Consider the following 17,488-nt stretch of genomic DNA (forward strand, 5'->3'; position numbering starts at 1 on the left):
AGATGTATGGTACTGGCATACTGATAGACATACAAATCAATGAAATAGATTTGAGAGTCCAGAAATAAACCATCACATTTATGGTCTATTAATTTTTGTGTTTTTTCCCATTTTATTGATAGATAGTTGACAAAACTGTAAAGTATTTAAAATGTACATCATGGTGATTTGATACATGTATGCATTGTGAAAGGATTTCCATCATCTGTTTAATTAACACATCTATCACCTCACATGTTTACCTTTTGTGTGTATGTGAGAACGTTTTAGTTTTATTCTGTTAGGAAATGTCAGTTATATAAAACATTGTTACCAACTATAATCACCGTATTTTACATTATGTTCTTAGACCTTGTTCGTCTTTTTTTTTTTAAGTTTATTTATTTTGAGAAAGAGAGAGAGAGACAGAGACAGAGACACACAGAGAGAGTGAGTGGGTAAGGGGAAGACAAAGAGGGAGAGAAAGAATCCCAAAGCAGGCTCCATACTGTCAACATGGAGCCCGACCTGGGGCTCGAACTCACGAACTGTGAGATCATGACATGAGCCAAAATCAAGAGTAGGATGCTTAACCATCTAAGCCACCCAGGCACCCCCAGACCTTGTTCATCTTATAGCTAAAAGTTTGTACCCTTTTACCAACCTCTGCCTACTTCCCCAATCCATCTTACTCTCTGCAACCACAACCAATTTTTTCTACTCTGTTTCTATGAGTTTGACATCTTTTTTTTTTTTGCATTCCACATACAAGTGATAACATGCAGTATTTGTCTTTTTATGTCTGGCTCATTTCACTTAACAATAATGCCTTCTAGGTCCATCTATATTGTTACAAATGGCAAGATGTCTTTCTTTCTCATGGTTGAATAATATTCCATTGTATATCTATACACCACAACTTCTGTATCCATTTATCTGTTGATTGACACTTGAGATGTTTCTATATATTTATTTTTGAGAGAGAGGGAGAGAGAGAGAAAGAGAGAGAGAGAATCGAAAGCAGTCTCCAGTCTCTGAGCTGTCAGCACAGAGCCCAACATGGGGCTCAAACTCACAAGCCGTGAGGTCATGACCTGAGCTGAAGTTGGATGCTTAACCGACTAAGCCACCCAGGCACCCCCATGCACTTTATTTTTTTATTTTTTATTTATTATTATTTTTTTAATGTTTATTCATTTTTGAGAGACAGAGAGAGACAGAGCATGAGCAGGGAAGGAGCAGAGAGAGGGAGACACAGAATCTGAAACCGGCTCCAGGCTCTGAGCTGTCAGCACAGGGCCCGACACAGGGCTCGAACTCATGAACTGAGAGATCCTGACCTGAGCTGAAGTCAGACATTCAACCAACTGAGCCACCCAAGCACCCCACTTTATTAATTTTTTAATGTTTATTTATTTTGAGAGAGAGAGAACACATGCACATGTGCATGGGGGGAGGGACAGAGAGATACGAGAGAGAGAGAATCCCAAGCAGGCTCCGTGCTGTCAGTGCAGAGCCCTACATGGGGCTCAGTCTCACAGTGAGATCATGACCTGAGTTGCAGTCAAGAGTTGGCTACTTAACTGACTGAGATACCCAGGCGCCCTTGAACTGCACACTTTAAATAGGTTAATTTTATGATGTGTATATTTTATCTCTATTTTTTAGAAAAAGTGAAAAATACTGAAGCTAGGCAAAGGGATCCAACACATAGATAACAGAGTTTATTAAAGAAAGCCAAAATAAATGGAACAGAAAAAAATAGTCAAAATTATAATTTATGAAAAATTTCCTGAAATTAAAAAATGTGAAACAACATATTCAAAAAACACATCACAAACCTGAGTAAATCGATGCCAAATAACCAACATCAAGACATATTGTAGGGGCACTTGGGTGGCTCAGTCGGTTGAGCAGCTGACTTCGGCTCAGGTCATGATCTCATGGCTCTTGAGTTTGAACCCTGCATCGGGCTCTGTGCTGACAACTCAGGGCCTGAAGCCTGCTTGATATTCTGTGTCTCTCTCTCTCTCTGCCCCTGTCCCCTTGTGCTCTGTCTCTCAAAAATGAATAAATGTTAAAAAAAATTAAAAAAAAGACATACTGTAATAAAAGTATTGATCTTAAAAAGAAAGAAAAATAGGGGTGCCTGGGGGGCTCAGTCGGTTGAGTGTCCGACTTTGGCTCAGGTCATGATCTCACAGTCTGTGGGTTCGAGCCCTGCGTCGGGCTCTGTGCTGATAGCTCAGAGCCTGGAGCCTGCTTCAGATTCTGTGTCTCCTTCTCTCTCTCTGCTTCTCCCCCACTCATGCTCTGTCTCTCTCTGTGTCAAAAATAAATAAACATAAAAAAAAATTTAAAGAAAAAAAAAGAAAGAAAAATCATTTGGCCATATTGACAAAAAAAAGCAACAACACAATGACTTATGAGAGAAAGAAGATTAGTTTGTCATCAGGCTTTTGGATGGCAGTGCATTATGCCGGAAAAGAATGGAATGATGCAGTAAATAAAACGTTAGCCAAGGACTCTATATCCAGCAAAACTGATCTTCCAAGTAGAAAGAACAGAGATAAATTGTTATCAACATGCAAAAACTTGGGGAACATTCTTCCTATAAGCCGTAAGTTACCTTTTAGACCATGCACTTCAGACAACCATAATTACTGAAGAGTGACGAAACCAGTAAATAAAAGCTTGGGTCTAGAATTAAGCCTTATCGAGGATTAAAGGGGATTGCTGTTTACAATGGCAGGTGCTCTGACCATGAAGATATAGAACCACCATATACATATTAAGGCATGATGCCTCAGTTCCTTTTCATAAGATAAATAAATAAACAAAAGAGAGCATGTGTGTGAGTGGGGAAGGCGCAAAGGGAGAGAGAGAATCTTAGGCAGACTCCACCCTCAGCACGGAGCCCGACATGGGGCTTGAGCTCATGACTGTGAGCAGAAACCAAGAGTCAGATGCTTAACCCACCAAGCCACCCAGGTGCCTCTAGAAACACCATTTAAGCAATGAAGATGAGGAGAGTATATACAAAAACAACATTTAACTCTACTTAGTAATCATAATCAGAAGTGGTATATTACTATTTTCACCCCATGACTGTTGTATGTGTAAAATGGAATTAGCAAATGAGTGATCATGGAACATTCTAATTCGGTAATCCTCTGTATCCTGAACAACCAAAATTTTCAGTGGGGAAGAAAAGAGATGGGAATGTAATATAGAACAAGGTAAGTAAAAACCCTGTAGTCCTGAATTTGAATTAGAAATGACAGTATGGGGGGGCCTGGGTGGCTCAGTAGGTTAAGTGTCCCACTCTTGACTTCAGCTCAGGTCATGATCTCATGGTTTGTGGGTTTGAGCTCCACATCAGGCTCTGAGCTCATAGTGCACTCACAGTGCAGAGCCTGCTTGGGATTCTCTTTCTCTGCCCCTCCCTCACTTGTGCACTCTCTCTCAAAATAAATAAAATTTAAAAAAAAAGTATGTATGAACTCATGAAATATTTTATCTTTGTGTGTGTGCATGTGAGGATGCACTTTTTTTTTTTTACCCCACTTTGCCCACTGAAAAGGTAGAGAAACGATCAACCAGTACATCCTTAGTGTGCAGACTATACTCTTGAATTATCATTTCCCACTGAAAGAAAGAAATCCGGGCTTCTTGGAGGAATGGCTGATTCCAGGTCTGGGTTCAGAGAAAGGTCTGAGATGAACCTGCAACATCTTGATGGACTAGATAGCAAGGAAATCATCGGAGACTATTAGGTTCAAGTGAAAAGGACTCAGGAGCCAACTCAAGAGGTCCAAATGGGACAATCTGAGCTTCACTAAGAATAAAAACTGCATTGGGTTGAAATCCAGCTAATACGTTTATATCTAGGAGTTCATTAAGTGACACTAGAATAAAACTATATGAAACCAACTGGGCACTTTCTGAGTATGTCAGAGATGTCCTCGTTATCTTGAAATGTGAATAAGGAATCAGGCACATATCCAATCTTTCCAGTATACTTGTACCACTGCATACATAAATAATAGGTGAGGGGAAGTGTCTCCTCATACAATTATTCCAGCTAGTGTATGAAAACAACATGATAGAATATCATCATTGTACCACTGCCAATGAATGAATGGAGCTCTCGGCACTGAGATTAATGGGAACTAACATCAAATAAGAGTGAAGACCAGATCTGATGTGCCTTTGGTGAGAGAAAATACCACCACGTAGTCTTGCCAAGAGGATCAGATCTCACTCTGATCCAGTCTCTGGAACCAGCTGCGAATGTGAAGGATGTACAGAGGGCAGAGCAGTGTGTTGAACTGAGCCCTGAGGAAGCAGTCAGCAACATCACACTGTAGGAGTTATTACAGGTCCCATGATTTGGATGCTTCACAGATATATGATAAGAAAAATCAACGGAAGGAAAGGGAACCAAAACTTAAAACACATACCAAAAATGTTTACATGGACAAGACTAAGCCACAATATCTATGGATGCACACCTAAGTGAGGAAACCAAAATGAAACACAAGGAGTGATTACTATAAAAGTGCGGGTGGGGGTCAGTTTTGGAGGAAGAGAGGAGGATGGACATGGGAGGGGCTTCTGAGATGGCTAGAGAAGTTCCAGTTCTTGACTTGAGTGATACTTACAAGGGGTTCACAGTAAAGTACTTCATTAAACCATACATTTGTTTTGGGTAATCATCTGTATCTATGTTTTATTTTTACCATAAGAACATTTTTTGGGAAACAGAGAAAATAAGGTAAAAAAGGATTTAAGATGCTAGTGTTTTTGTTTTTAAAAAGAGAATGCTGGTGTATTAAAAATGTTTATCAAGGCATGATGCCTCAATTCCTTTTCATAAGATTAAAAATACCTCTTGGTATTGCTGTCATGAAGATGAATATATTCTCAGTTGAAAGTAACTTGGGTCACTCAAACATTCGAACAAGAGCTGTGTGGTTTATATTAATAATGAACAATCTCAGACCTTGGTCACCCGAGCTGGGCATCTAGCCCAGCTAGAGAGCCCGTCTGCCTTCACTGTAACAAGAGAAGATGGTTGAAATGATTTCTAAGGTGTTTTATAGTTCTGTGAGTCTGATGATCGTTTTCATATTATTAACAATTAATATGCATTTTTCTGCATTTCAGCCTACTGTAATTTACTTAAATGTATGCTATGAAACGCTTTTCCGAAGCGACCTTACCCGCCATGGTACCTTCTCTGTGGGTCTTCCCTTTGTCATTGCTTTTCTCTGGAACTTTAAGCATTGATAAGGGTTTGGCTAAATAAAGTGTGGTGCAGGGGTGCCTGGCTGCCTCAGTCAATAGAGCACATGACTCTTGACCTCAGGGTTGTGAATTCAAGCCCACGTGGTGTCTATAGATTACTTAAAAGAAAAAAAAAGTGTGGTGCAACCAAACTATGGATTCCTCTGCAGTCATCTGAAAGGACTAGGTGGACCTGTATTCCTGATATTGTAGATACATTTCCAAGATGAGAAAAATACACACATTCCAAACGTACACAATGTTGGAATTTTAAAAAATTATGTGGAAATTTTCATTTAACATACCATTAGTTTTCTCAGGGAGCTGGATTTGGTGAGTGGAAAAATATTACGGAGGAACAGAAGACATTACCTTTTTTTCTCACATTTTTGTGTAGTTTCTCAAAATTATTTTAAAATTGAAGAATCAAAAAGTGCTTGTAGTAAAATGTCCAGCTTGAGGAATTTTCACAAAATGTTCACAAACTCTCATACAACCAACCCCTTGATCATGAATCGGAACAGCTCCAGACCCCCCAAAACTCCCTCATGCCTTCTCCCAGTCAGTACCTCCTACCGAGGGTAACCACTATCCTTATTTCTAACTGTACTGTTAATTTTTTATGAGCAAGATTACTTCTACAATATAAAACATCAAAAGACAACAGCCTCCAAGGATTTCTTTCATGTATTTATCCAACAACAAAACAACATAACTTCTTCTAGAAACACAAAAATAAATGTGGGTCCTTAACTCCAAGCAGCTCACAGGCTAATGACTAATCAAATATCAGAGCCCATGAGAAGCATGAATCTAGTCCCACCAGCGCAAGGGACCACTCGAAGAAGTGGAGCAAAGTTTCACAGAAAAGTAGGGCTTTAAAGGATGAGTAGGAGCTGACGGCGGCTGCAGAACGTACAAGGCTGGAAAGAACCTTTGTAAGTGAGCACAAATGAAAACTAGCTCTTTAAGATACCAGTTTATGGGGCGGTCTGGTAATGGGCTAATCCTATTTGGTTTGGCTTCCGAAGCTGTCAATCAGAATGACGTCATTGTTGATCAGGTTACTCGGGAGGCGTACATTTATTTGCCAGCCAGGTAATGAGGAAAAGGAAGTCTCCGGAAACTAACCCTGGTTGCCCAGGAGGGGAAAACCATGCACCCTGCAGAGGCTGCAAAGCCCTTAATTAAATTCAACCACTGTAAGAAATACATCTACAGCTTCAGTGTGCCCCAGTGCTGCCCCCTCTGCCAGCAAGTCATGAGCTCGAGGAAGCTGGAGGAAGCACCTGTTAGCATCTCCAATCCCTTTACCAATGGGCATCAAGAAAAATGTTCGTTCCTCCTCAGACCAACTCAAGGGACGTTTCTTAGGTACGGTGTTTTTTTAAGTGTTACATTGAATTCTGTAAACTTTTCCTTTTGTGTTGTGGTCACTAAAACTTTCTAACATGTACTATACAGGGTGAGGCTTGGTGGATAGTCTTGCCAGTTTTTTTGGCATTAAATCCTAAAATGTAGATCTACTCATTTCATAAAGATAGATGGTGTATGTACTTTCCTAGAGGGATAAGTGCAAGAATATATGAAGAACATGTGAAGGTCAAACCTGCTTATACAATCTTAGGAGAGGAAAACTGAAAGCTTGGAATTTTTTTTTACCCATAGATTTTGCACTAAGAGGCTAACTGGGAAAACGACCCAGCAGCTACTCCAGTCAAAATAATTCCTTTACTGTGAGTTAGCCTGAAATATCTGTGGCAAACAGGTACCATGTACAAAAGCCTGAAAAACGGCCACATACAGACTATTCTACATGGTGGTGAATTAAATTGAAGACCAGACCTGGTGTGCCTCAATTGTGGATGCCACCTGACTTTAAGAAAGATTTCAGAAATCAAAAGAAAGGACCTTACCGCCTTAGTGTCCCTGTGGAGTTTACAAATGGAACTAGAAGTGGCCCAGCACAAGCCAGGTGTTGAGAGCATGGATGCTACAGAACGATGGCACGTGCTTTAGGAAGCGTCTTCGTAAGCATCATTGTGACCTAATGCGGAGACATCCTAGCCTTCTTGAAATCCCCCCTCCCAACGCTCATGTGCCCTCAAGAGCTCTGGTTTGGGGTAAGACGGTTGGAGTTGTCTATTTATTTCCCTGCTTACTAACTTCCTTAATTGATTTCCTTCCTGTCCTTATGTGGATAAAATGAACGAAAGTGTGCAGTTTTGCACCCCTGACTCTTCCCGGAGGTCACAGGATACAGAGAGAACAGTGCAGGCCGTAGTACCACAAAGCCCCCAGTTCCTATCCTGTTTTCAGACAGCATCAGACCCTCTGGAGTCTCTGTTCCTCATCTGCAAAATGAGGGTCCTGCCGACCTTGCAGGGTGGTGAGAGGCAGTGTTAAGGCAGAAACATGACCCGGGCACCAGACACAAAGTGGAGCCAACATGCTCTTTTCCGTGCTATTCTTTTCATATTCAGTTCAGAATGTAACTGGCAGAAACTTCATTTCCCTTATCTAAATCATGAAGCCCAAAATGTTTCACAAGATCCCCTCATTCATGCTAACTTGGAGAATTACTTGGCTAGATTCTGAAAGCTTTTGAATAAAGTGATTAAAATTCAGAATTCATCCACTATAACATTGATTCATTCAACAAATCCTTACCAAGCATCTCTGTGTGGGAAATGCCAGGGATGTCACAGTGAATGAGCCAGAGCCCTGCTCTCCAGAACATGATAGGCTTTGGGGTTGGCCCCTAATAAGCATTTATGTACTCTGTGATGTGGTAGCAATACTGATGGGCCTGGCCTTCCTTGGCATCAGCAGAAGGGAGGTGGTGGTGTTGAAACAGGTTATATGCTTTAGCATCCTCTCATCCCCTCACGCCAGGATCTGCAGAACTTCAAGTAGTCCCCTGCCCACCAGACCTTCTGAGGCCAACTTCTAAACTGTTCCTTTCCCTCTCATCCAATTTCCAAACTCTCAAGAATGACTCCCACTATTCAGTAGAAAATTTCATCTACTTTGTAAAAGAGAACCTTCAATGACCCTTGGAAATCACTGAGGTTCTTATCAAACTAGGTTAAGATCTCTCAGGGCTGCCACATATGGTTGTACAGGTTGTACACTGCACAAAGATGCTTTGTCAAGGTGGTTTTGGGTCCTGAAACTCAGGAGGCACTACACCTAGCAAGCCAAACATGCTGGGCAGAGCTGCATCTGCAGGAAAAAAGAGAACTTTTCTTAATTTGTACAAAGGAGTTGTATGAGAGAGAGGTGGCCCTGCCACTGCCCCTATGACATGCTTCTGTAACAGTCTACATTTTTTTCCCCTTCAGAGCACTTATCTGTTAAAAACTCGTTAAACTGAAAAGTCTTCTCTGGAAGCAAGCAAACTCCAAGAGGGCAGAGACCTTGTCAGGCTTATTTCCTGTTGTGCTACTAGCCTTTCACTTCAAACGACAGGCCCATGGTTCGTTCACACCTGATAAATATCTGTTGCATGACTGAGAAATAACTGAAGGACAGGGGGAGGGAAGGAACACCTAGGATTGAGGCAGGAAACAAAGTGCAGTGACATGCTTATGCAGCAATCTTGGGGTATGTAAGTGCAGCGCTACAATCAGACTGGTACCTTGTTGCCCAGCTTCATTCTCAGCCTCTGAACCCACAGTCTCAAAACCCTCAAAGTGGTGGCTGCAACAAGATGACCTGGGGGATCACTGTGAAGGTGGGGCAGCCATTTGTGTTTTCAGTCATTTTAAAGCCTCGGACTGCTCACTTTAATGAGGAACCTACGGTCTCATGAAGGAGCTTTATCATTTAACAACAACTTCTGATTTATTTACTAAAAGTTATTTTAATGTTTATTTTTGAGAGAGAGAGAGAGAGACAGAGAGCGAGCAGGGGAGGGGCAGAGAGAGAGGGAGACACAGAATCTGAAGCAGGCTCCAGGCTCTGAGCTGTAAGCACAGAGCCTGATGCGGGGCTGGAACTCATAAACTGTGAGATCATGAGCCAAAGTCGGACGCTTACAACGGAGCCAACAATAACCTCTGATTTATTTGACACTTGCAGGCACTCAACTGGTATTTTATTCTTACAACCAGCTTGCTAGGAGGTTTATGATATTCCCATTTTCCAGATGAGGAAACTGAGATCAGAGAGAGAAAGTGACTTGCTAATGTCCCCGTGCTAGTAAATGATGGCCTGGGATTGGAAATGAAGGTTAAATCATACGGAATCATAGATTTAATGAACAGTCTCAGGTAAAGAGTAATTTCAGAAAACAAGGCCATCCAGGAAAAGTGGGTGTGGCTGCAGGCTATAAAGACCAAAAGACGCTACTTTAGTTTTGAAGGTAGAGGTCCACTGAGATGCACTCAGGATCCTCTCCCCGGTCAGCCTGTAACCTCACCTACAAGGCGGGAAGTATGAGGATCTCTTTCAAGAACTGACCTCCAGCTGTGCCCCTCAGCTGGGCAGCTAAGAGTTAAGCTGACTTTATGCTCTAGGAGGAATGGCCTTCCAAGGACTTCCACTGCCTTTAGTGATGGGGGGCCAAAAAAATCCAGCTGGGGGGGCCGGGGGAGTATTTTCTACCTCAGATGTACTCTTGGCTCAACCAGTTTTGAAACAGTGCTTCCATTCACATGGCCACTGATGGCAAGTTTTGGCACCGGCCAAGATCACTCTCCTGCTTTTAAATATGGACTCTTCATGCTAGTCATGTGCAAATGAGAAAAAACAGAAAACTTGTTTCTTTCAGGGAGTATGATGGAAGGTCTGATCTTCACGTGGGAATAACCAACACAAATGGTGAGTGCACTGCCACTGGTTTTTTGTTTTGTTTTGTTTTATTAAAAACTTAAAATGTCCCCACACTACTAGGTAGGAGAGAGTGGTATTTCTAGAGAAAAAGTGCTCATGACAACATTTAATTAGGGAATTCCTCTTTTCCCGGGGTTCTCATACCGTACCATTAGGTGGGCGATGCTTACCCCCCTTAAAAGAGAAATACTTGACTTTACAGTAACTTAGTACTAATGACAATTCTAAATATTTGAAAGCTTGTTAATGTTTTCTCAGCCAAGAGTATCACCAAGCCTGTTTTGTTGGTTTTTTGAGAGAGGAACATGATTTCTTCTTGTGTTGGAACCAGAATCTGGACCCAGCACACTGCCACTGGGTCCTCACACACCAGGGTCTCTGGTGGCCAGGCACGGGCCTCAGGAATAAACCAAGGGACAGAGGACTTGGGCATGTGGTGGGTTCACTTAAAAAAAAAAAAAAAAAAAGAGGCATGTTTAAACAAAGCAGTTCCTTTGCCCAGACTTAGCTCTGAGGGCACAGCCTGGAGGCCCTGAAGCCAGAGCATCCAGCGTACAGGAAGAGGGCCTGGTACCCCAGTCACAGGGGGTCGTGGGCCTAGGGATGGTGAGCAAAGCCAGGCAGGTGAGGCTGTGATCACAGGCCTCATAAGTCAAGTCTGAAGGCAACCTTTCTGCACCTGCTCAAGGCGGGAGAAACTGACCAGCGAACAGAAACCCAGGACTGGATTTTTGAACTCAGATTTACCCACATGAGCAAATTTACCACCCATTTCATCAGTGGAAATTTGTTGCTGATTTAAGGAAAGAAGATAGACCCATTCGTAAATAGAAAACTTGAGCAAAAAATATTTGGAGATGAATATCTATTCTAGTCTCCATTTCCTGGGGGCAACTTCACGGTGCTGGAGAACAGGTAGAGCAAGAACTGGGTTTCCCTGAAAGAAATGCTTTGCTGAGGGCCCGGGAGGCAGAGGCTCGTAACCCCCAATCCTGACTCTAGGCAAGGCCCTCTCTAAATCTGTTAGGTGGGTGGCTGCCTCCCAAGCTTGATCCTGTGAGATTCTAGGGCCTCTCACGGTCTACTGCTCTTCGACAGTAATCACAAAGTACAACTGGGTTTCTGTTATGTGGCATTTCCCAGGGGCAGCTGTCATTTTCTGATGGCCTCTAAACAGAGGTGCATTTTCCCTTAGGCTTCCGCATGACTCCAGTTTTGGTTGCAGGAGTTGTGTATAATTACACCATGCACGGGGTCCAGCGAGATGAAGCAGGGTGGGAGCAGAGTGTAAGCATCCCTTTACTGCAGCCCGGCATGTATGGACTGATGGATCAGTGGGACAAGTACCTGGAAGACTTCTCCACCTCGGGAGCCTGGCTGCCTCAGAGGTACAGGGCTGCAGGGGCCACCCGCTCATTCACCATGCAGGTGGGACCCCAGCTCAGAGGACTCTTAAGCTGTTTAGTTCATGGTGAGCCTGTACCAAGAGAGTAGTACCTGTAACAAAGTTTAAACAGGGGTTGAATTACTTTGGGTTTTCTGCAGAGGTGAGCCAATGTACATTTACACAATAGAATCACAGCATTTTTTTAAATAAATGTTTATTCATTTTTGAGAGAGAGAGAGAGAGAGACAGAGAGATGGAGAACATAAGTGGGGGAGGGGCAGACAGAGAGGGGGACAGAGGATTCAAAGCAGGCTCTGCATTGACAACAGCACAAACCATGAGATCATGACCTGAGCCGAAGTGGGATGCTCAATCAACTGAGCCACCCAGGAGCCCCAGAATCACAGCATCTTAAGAACCAAAAGGACCACAGCTTAGTACTCCAGTTATTTGACTATTTTTACATACTTAACATTTAATATGTACAGCAAGACCCCTATTATATTCCCTTAAACATTTTTTAAATGTTTAACATGTAAAAATAATGTTTTTGTGATTTGGCAAATTTGAAATTTCTCAATTTATTGCTCCCTCAACACTTTAGATATATAGCATACTTGTGAACCTAAATTGTCTTGAGGCTTCCCTTAAAATAAGTTTAGACACTGGGATACCCTAAAACCTGGAAGGAGAACTCCATTTCTAGAATGTCAGCTCCCTAAGTTGGCAGTTTCCATACAATGAGTCAGCACATGTAGACATGCCCACTCCTGTCTTATGTAACTTGCAAGTGGACATGGCCCAAACTGCCAAGTGTCCCTCAAAATTGCACCTCTGGGAGCTCTGTCACCAAGGGGGTCAGCACACATAGGGGCCCAGTCCGCTGACAGCCCAATTTCAGCTCTGCAAGTCCTTCAACAGCTTCATGGCTTGTTCCTGAGCAGCCTTTTTTTTTCCTTAAAAATTTTTTTTTTTAACATTTATTTTTGAGACAGAGAGACAGAGCATGAACAGGGGAGGGGCAGAGAGAGAGGGAGACACAGAATCTGAAACAGGCTCCAGGCTCTGAGCTGTCAGCACAGAGCCCGACGCGGGGCTTGAACTCACGGACCATGAGATCATGACCTGAGCCGAAGTCGGACGCTTAACCGACCGAGCCACCCAGGCGCCCCTCTTTAAATTTTTTAATGTTTATTTTTGAGAGAGAGACAGAGTGTGAGTGGGCGGGGGAGGTGGGGAGCAGGGCAGAGAGAGAGGGAGACACAGAATTCGAAGCAGGCTGCAGGCTCCAAGCTGTGAGCTGTCAGCACAGAGCTCGACGCGGGGCCTGAACTCACAAACTGTGAGATCATGACCTGAGCCGAAGGTAGATGCTTAACTGACTGAGCCACACAGGTGCCCCCTGAGCAGCTTTTAAACCTAAGCCTTCCCTTCTCACCATCCTTCTTTTGTAAGGTATGAAGAAGACCATCACAACTGCTACAGTTACACCCTCACGTTCATTAACTGCGTTCTGACCACAGAAGGCAAGGGGCAACTGGACAAGGGTGAGTTCACGGAAAAGTACGTGGTTCCGAGGACAAGGAAGGCTTCCAAGTACATCACACTCTACCGAGGGATAGAGGAGCATGGCTTCTACGTGACCGACTGCCCTGAGGAAGAGACAAACCCTCCTGAGGGGAGCGGTGTGTGCTGAGTGTGCCGTATGTCAGCAGAGGGGTAGCTCGGGACTTCCTACCATTAGTAGATACTAGAGATTTTTAGGTGGGTTAAACTGTGCTTAATACCAAAGTGTTATGACTTTACGTTTAGCATATTTCCACTTACTGCAGTATAAGAATTTATAAAATTAATAAAGATTGTCCTGTTGTTAAAAAATGTTTTATTTATTTATTGCAAGAGAGAGAGAGAGAGAGAGAGAGAGAGAGAGAGAGAGAGAGCGCGCGAGCGCACGAGCATGTGAGCGTAAGCAAGGGGAAGGGCAGAGAGAGGGAGAGAGAATCCCAAGCAGGCTCTGTGCTGTCAGCATGGAGCCTGACACAGGGCTTGATCTCACAAACTGAGTCAAAATCATGACTTGAGTCAAAATCAAGAGTTGGTTGCTTAACCAACTGATCCACCCAGGCGCACCTATAAGGGTTTTTGTTTTTTTTAAGAGAGCATGAGCTGGTGGCAGGGGACAGAGAGAGGGGGAGGGAGGGATGGAGAGAATCTTAAGCAGGCTCCATGGAGCCTGATATGGGGCCTGATCCCACGACCCTGGGATCATGACCTGAGCCAAAATCAAGAGTCAGATGTTCAATTGACTGAGACACCAGGCACCACACCCTGGGTTTTAAAAATTGTATTGGATTACAACTAAATTATTCTCATAATGGTTTGATTTTTAAACTGAGATTCCATGATACAGCAGAGTGGCAGCATTTTTATTTACAGAACAATGAAAACTATTTCTATAATTAAAGCTGAGCAAATTCACCTTTCCATGTGAACCCAGAAAGTAGGAATTTGTAGAAAGGTGAGCAAGACACAATTAATGAAGTAAATTCACTGGATTGTTTTTATTTAAAAAGCACATGGTAGCCTTTTGACAGCAATAGTGAAACAAAGAGAAGAAAGAAGGAAAGACTAAGGAAAGCAAGTAAGCCAGGGTCTTGGAATCTAAGTCAGGAAACAGGTTCCACTTCTCAATTAGCCTTTATGAGCATATATGCAAAGTGGATGGCAATTCCTCAAGTCATTCTGTTTCATTCATTTTGCCTGACCTCACATGAGGAGATCAGGGTATTGAGTTTACCAAGGCAAAGCACATCCCCTGCCTACTTTATTATTTTTTAAACTTTATTTATTTATTTAAGTCATCTCTACACCCAGTGTAGGGCTCGAACTCACGACCCTGAGATCAAGAGTCGCAGGCTCCACTGACTGAGCCAGCCAGGAGCCCCTCCTCTGTCTACTTTAAATGCATAATTCAGGAAGGATACAAGGAAAGGTGGACTTCTTTCTCTAACACCTTCAGGGGAAGGAAGGGGGAACAGGTGGGAGGAGTAATTATGAAGAAATGAGGTGACTTAACCACATCAGAATTCATATGTGCAAATAATCACTGAACTTTAGCCAAGGAGCGAAATGTTTCGGCATTCCTCTCTGGAAACTGCTTCCAGAGTTCACTTTGTTTTTGACCAAATGTGATATACCGCCACATCTTATGCCCCAGCTATGGCACCAAATAAATGATGTCTAATTTCCAAAAAACCAAATCCATCTTTCAGGAACCAGTAATTTACCCATAATAAAGATATTCAGAAAACTTGCTACAGATCCGTAAAGCCTGTTACCAAGGAGGCATTTGGGTAATGTTTCAGAACTCGGCAAATTCAGTGGGGGGAAAATGCATGGCACACCAACATTTGCATTTATAAGTTTGGGTCCTTTTAAGAGAAACAAAACTTCCCACCCAGAACATGATACCGCTTTAAACAGAATCATGACTACTATTCTGTGGTGTTCAAGAAGTTATAAAGACTTGACTGGGTAAAGATGAAAACTCGAGTGTTGAGTTTGGGATATATTCCAATTTGTCCCTATTCTCTTAACACACTATTTTTGGACTCTACTTCTCTGGTCCAGTTTTTTACCCAATTATTGATAATCAGAGCAGCTGTAATTAATGAGTATTCATTAAGGACTCCATACCTGAGTAAATTTCTTAATCTTTTTTCCCTTTTAATCCTTAAGACCACCTTGAGAAGTAGGTATTAACAATATGCCCAATTTGCACATGAAAAGGGAAACTGAGGAAATGACTTGCCCAAAGTCACACAGTGGGAAAATCAGAGATCAAATCTAGGTTTGACTGTGAAGGCCGTGCACATAACCACTGGGCCACCATTTGCCACCATTAGAGAAGATAAAGGAGAAAATAAAGATTGTGCTTCCATCGACATTCAAACAGGGAATGGAAATACATGTCATAAAAATTTGGATAAAATAAGGGTAAATGTTAAAAATGGCAATTTCACGCTTTCTCTTAGTGCAGCATTCCTTGATTTTCAAACAAAGCTTTCACGGCCTCCAGTCCCTGTTTTAGGGACTGCTCTCCAACCTGGGGGTGAGAACGGCAGCAGTCAGCCTATTTTTTCTTTCACTTCAGGAGGCTACAAATTCCCTCTCATAAAAATCACAGTACCACCTTACAAACTTTACCCCTAATGAAGGAAATTAAGCACTGACATAACACCAATAGATGGCAATGTTGCTCAGTTTTGCAGAATTATGAACTGAGAATCCTTCCAGTAAGTTTCTTTTATCATACCAGCTAAATGCTAACTGAAGGATGAGGATAGTCAGCATTGGCACCAACTCTGCTTCCCAGAAGAGTTCTCCAGAACTGGCACCCCCACAATGCACCTCTTCATCTCATGGTCTAGTGCTGCCCTGGGCACACATCTAGTCCTCGTCAACCCTCAAGTAATGACTGACTGCTGGGCTCCTTTTCACTGCAAGGTCATAAAGTTAGCCTCAGGGTTAACTGATTTGAAAGTCTAAAATGATCCACCCAAAGCATTTCCCCAAAGCTTTCAGGGCATGCATGAATTACTCCTATAACCAGGAAAACCTAATAAACATTATTTTAGAAAAAACACACAATGGCCATTTCTGGCTCCCCTTGCACAGGAGGAGAAACTTCTCCCCATCCCCAGAGCTGTCTTCACTACTTTACCTCCAACTATTTTTCCGTCACCTCCTTCTCCACTCTGTCACCTACCAGGGCATAAAATAGGCTTTACATTTCCTAGAGAAAACAATTATGGCAGTGCTTATACTTTTGGTTTATCTGAAAGAGGAAAAAGTACACACGCTTCATGCCAGACACTTTCAATTAGTCCACAAAACACACTCAGCATGCTGTGATCATTTCCATTTCACAGGTGAGGAAGCTAAGGTTCAGAGTGATATGGGAAGGCTCCCAAGGTCACCACTGTTTCCCTAGTGTAGACTTGGAATTTGGACGTAGGTTTTTCTAATGCCATTCTTCCTACTTTATCAGAATGTGCTACTTAAAAGTTAGGAAGAGGCGCACCCGGGAGGCTCAATTGGTTAAGTATCCGACTCTTGATTTCACCTCAGGTCATGATCTCATGGTTGGTGAGTTCGAGCCCCACAAGGGGCTCTGCAATATCAGTGTGGAGTCTGCTTGGGATTCTTTGTCTTCCTCTCTCTGCGCCCCTCCCCAGCTCTCTCTCAAAAATAAATAAATAAACATTAAAATAAAAGGAAGAATATCTACCTGTGTAACATTGTTTCTGAAAATGGAAAGATTCTAAACATCTTGAATGCTTGCAATCTTTCATTTTTTAAAAGAGTGAATTACTTTGAAATTAAAAAAAACCCACTACCTCTTAGTTTAACAGTTTCACAAATGTGCTTTTTCAGATCATACACTCCTACAGGATGTCTCCCTGTATTACACAAAGTGGTAGAAAGACTAAACTTTTTCAGCTTATATATAAAAAAAGTTAAGATTGAAGATAAATCAAGCATTAGATAACTCTCAATTTTAGAAATGGACCTCAGTTTCATGGAAGTTAACATTCATGGTATAATTATTTGAGTCTGCAATCAGATTTTTAAGAAATCAATTTAGTTGGTAAAATCACAAATGGGAGGTAGGTGGTGGGGAGAAGATAACTCATTTCTTTTCAACCTAAGTACTCCTCCACAAGGGGAAAACTAAGTTAAAAACCAATTCAAGTAAATAGCAACTTAAAAAAAAAAAAGAAGAAAGAAAATGACAATGCTTTAACAATAAGGGCAAAAAAAAAAAAAAAAGACGAAATCAAAATTTTATTCCACAAGTAACAATGACTTTTCAGACTTGTGTACAGACTATTCTAAAAAATGTAGGGAAACCTGAGCAGCTCAATCCCGGTTAAACTGCCTAAAACCACGTCCCATTCATGTTGGTTTAATCCCTGCCAATCCCTGTATGAATCA

The 17,488-nt window shown here is 42.2% G+C and overlaps 1 protein-coding gene across 2 annotated transcripts; it reads left to right on the plus strand.

The window, feature by feature from the left end:
- The first annotated feature begins 6,372 nt into the window (after window positions 1–6,372).
- On the plus strand, window positions 6,373–13,404 carry MKRN2OS (MKRN2 opposite strand). Of its 2 annotated transcripts, XM_058725960.1 has the most exons (4): window positions 6,373–6,642; window positions 10,043–10,092; window positions 11,330–11,492; window positions 12,947–13,402. In XM_058725960.1, the coding sequence occupies exons 1-4, from the start codon at window positions 6,425–6,427 to the stop codon at window positions 13,185–13,187; spliced, it is 672 nt and encodes a 223-aa protein (XP_058581943.1). In that variant the 5' UTR covers window positions 6,373–6,424; the 3' UTR covers window positions 13,188–13,402. The 2 variants fall into 2 exon arrangements, with proteins under 2 accessions (XP_058581943.1, XP_058581944.1); XM_058725961.1 differs by lacking the exon at window positions 10,043–10,092 and having other exon boundaries at window positions 6,585–6,642; window positions 12,947–13,404.
- Window positions 13,405–17,488: the final 4,084 nt, after the last annotated feature.

This window comes from Neofelis nebulosa, chromosome 4 (assembly GCF_028018385.1).
Source record: "Neofelis nebulosa isolate mNeoNeb1 chromosome 4, mNeoNeb1.pri, whole genome shotgun sequence".
NCBI lineage: Eukaryota > Metazoa > Chordata > Mammalia > Carnivora > Felidae > Neofelis > Neofelis nebulosa.

Coding starts and splice junctions, on each gene's coding strand:
- MKRN2OS (XM_058725960.1), top strand. CDS start 6,425: ATGCACCCTGCAGAGGCTGCAAAGCCCTTAATTAAATTCAACCACTGT. Junction 6,643..10,042: donor ACTCAAGGGACGTTTCTTAG/GTACGGTGTTTT, acceptor TGTTTCTTTCAG/GGAGTATGATGGAAGGTCTG. Junction 10,093..11,329: donor GGGAATAACCAACACAAATG/GTGAGTGCACTG, acceptor TTTTGGTTGCAG/GAGTTGTGTATAATTACACC.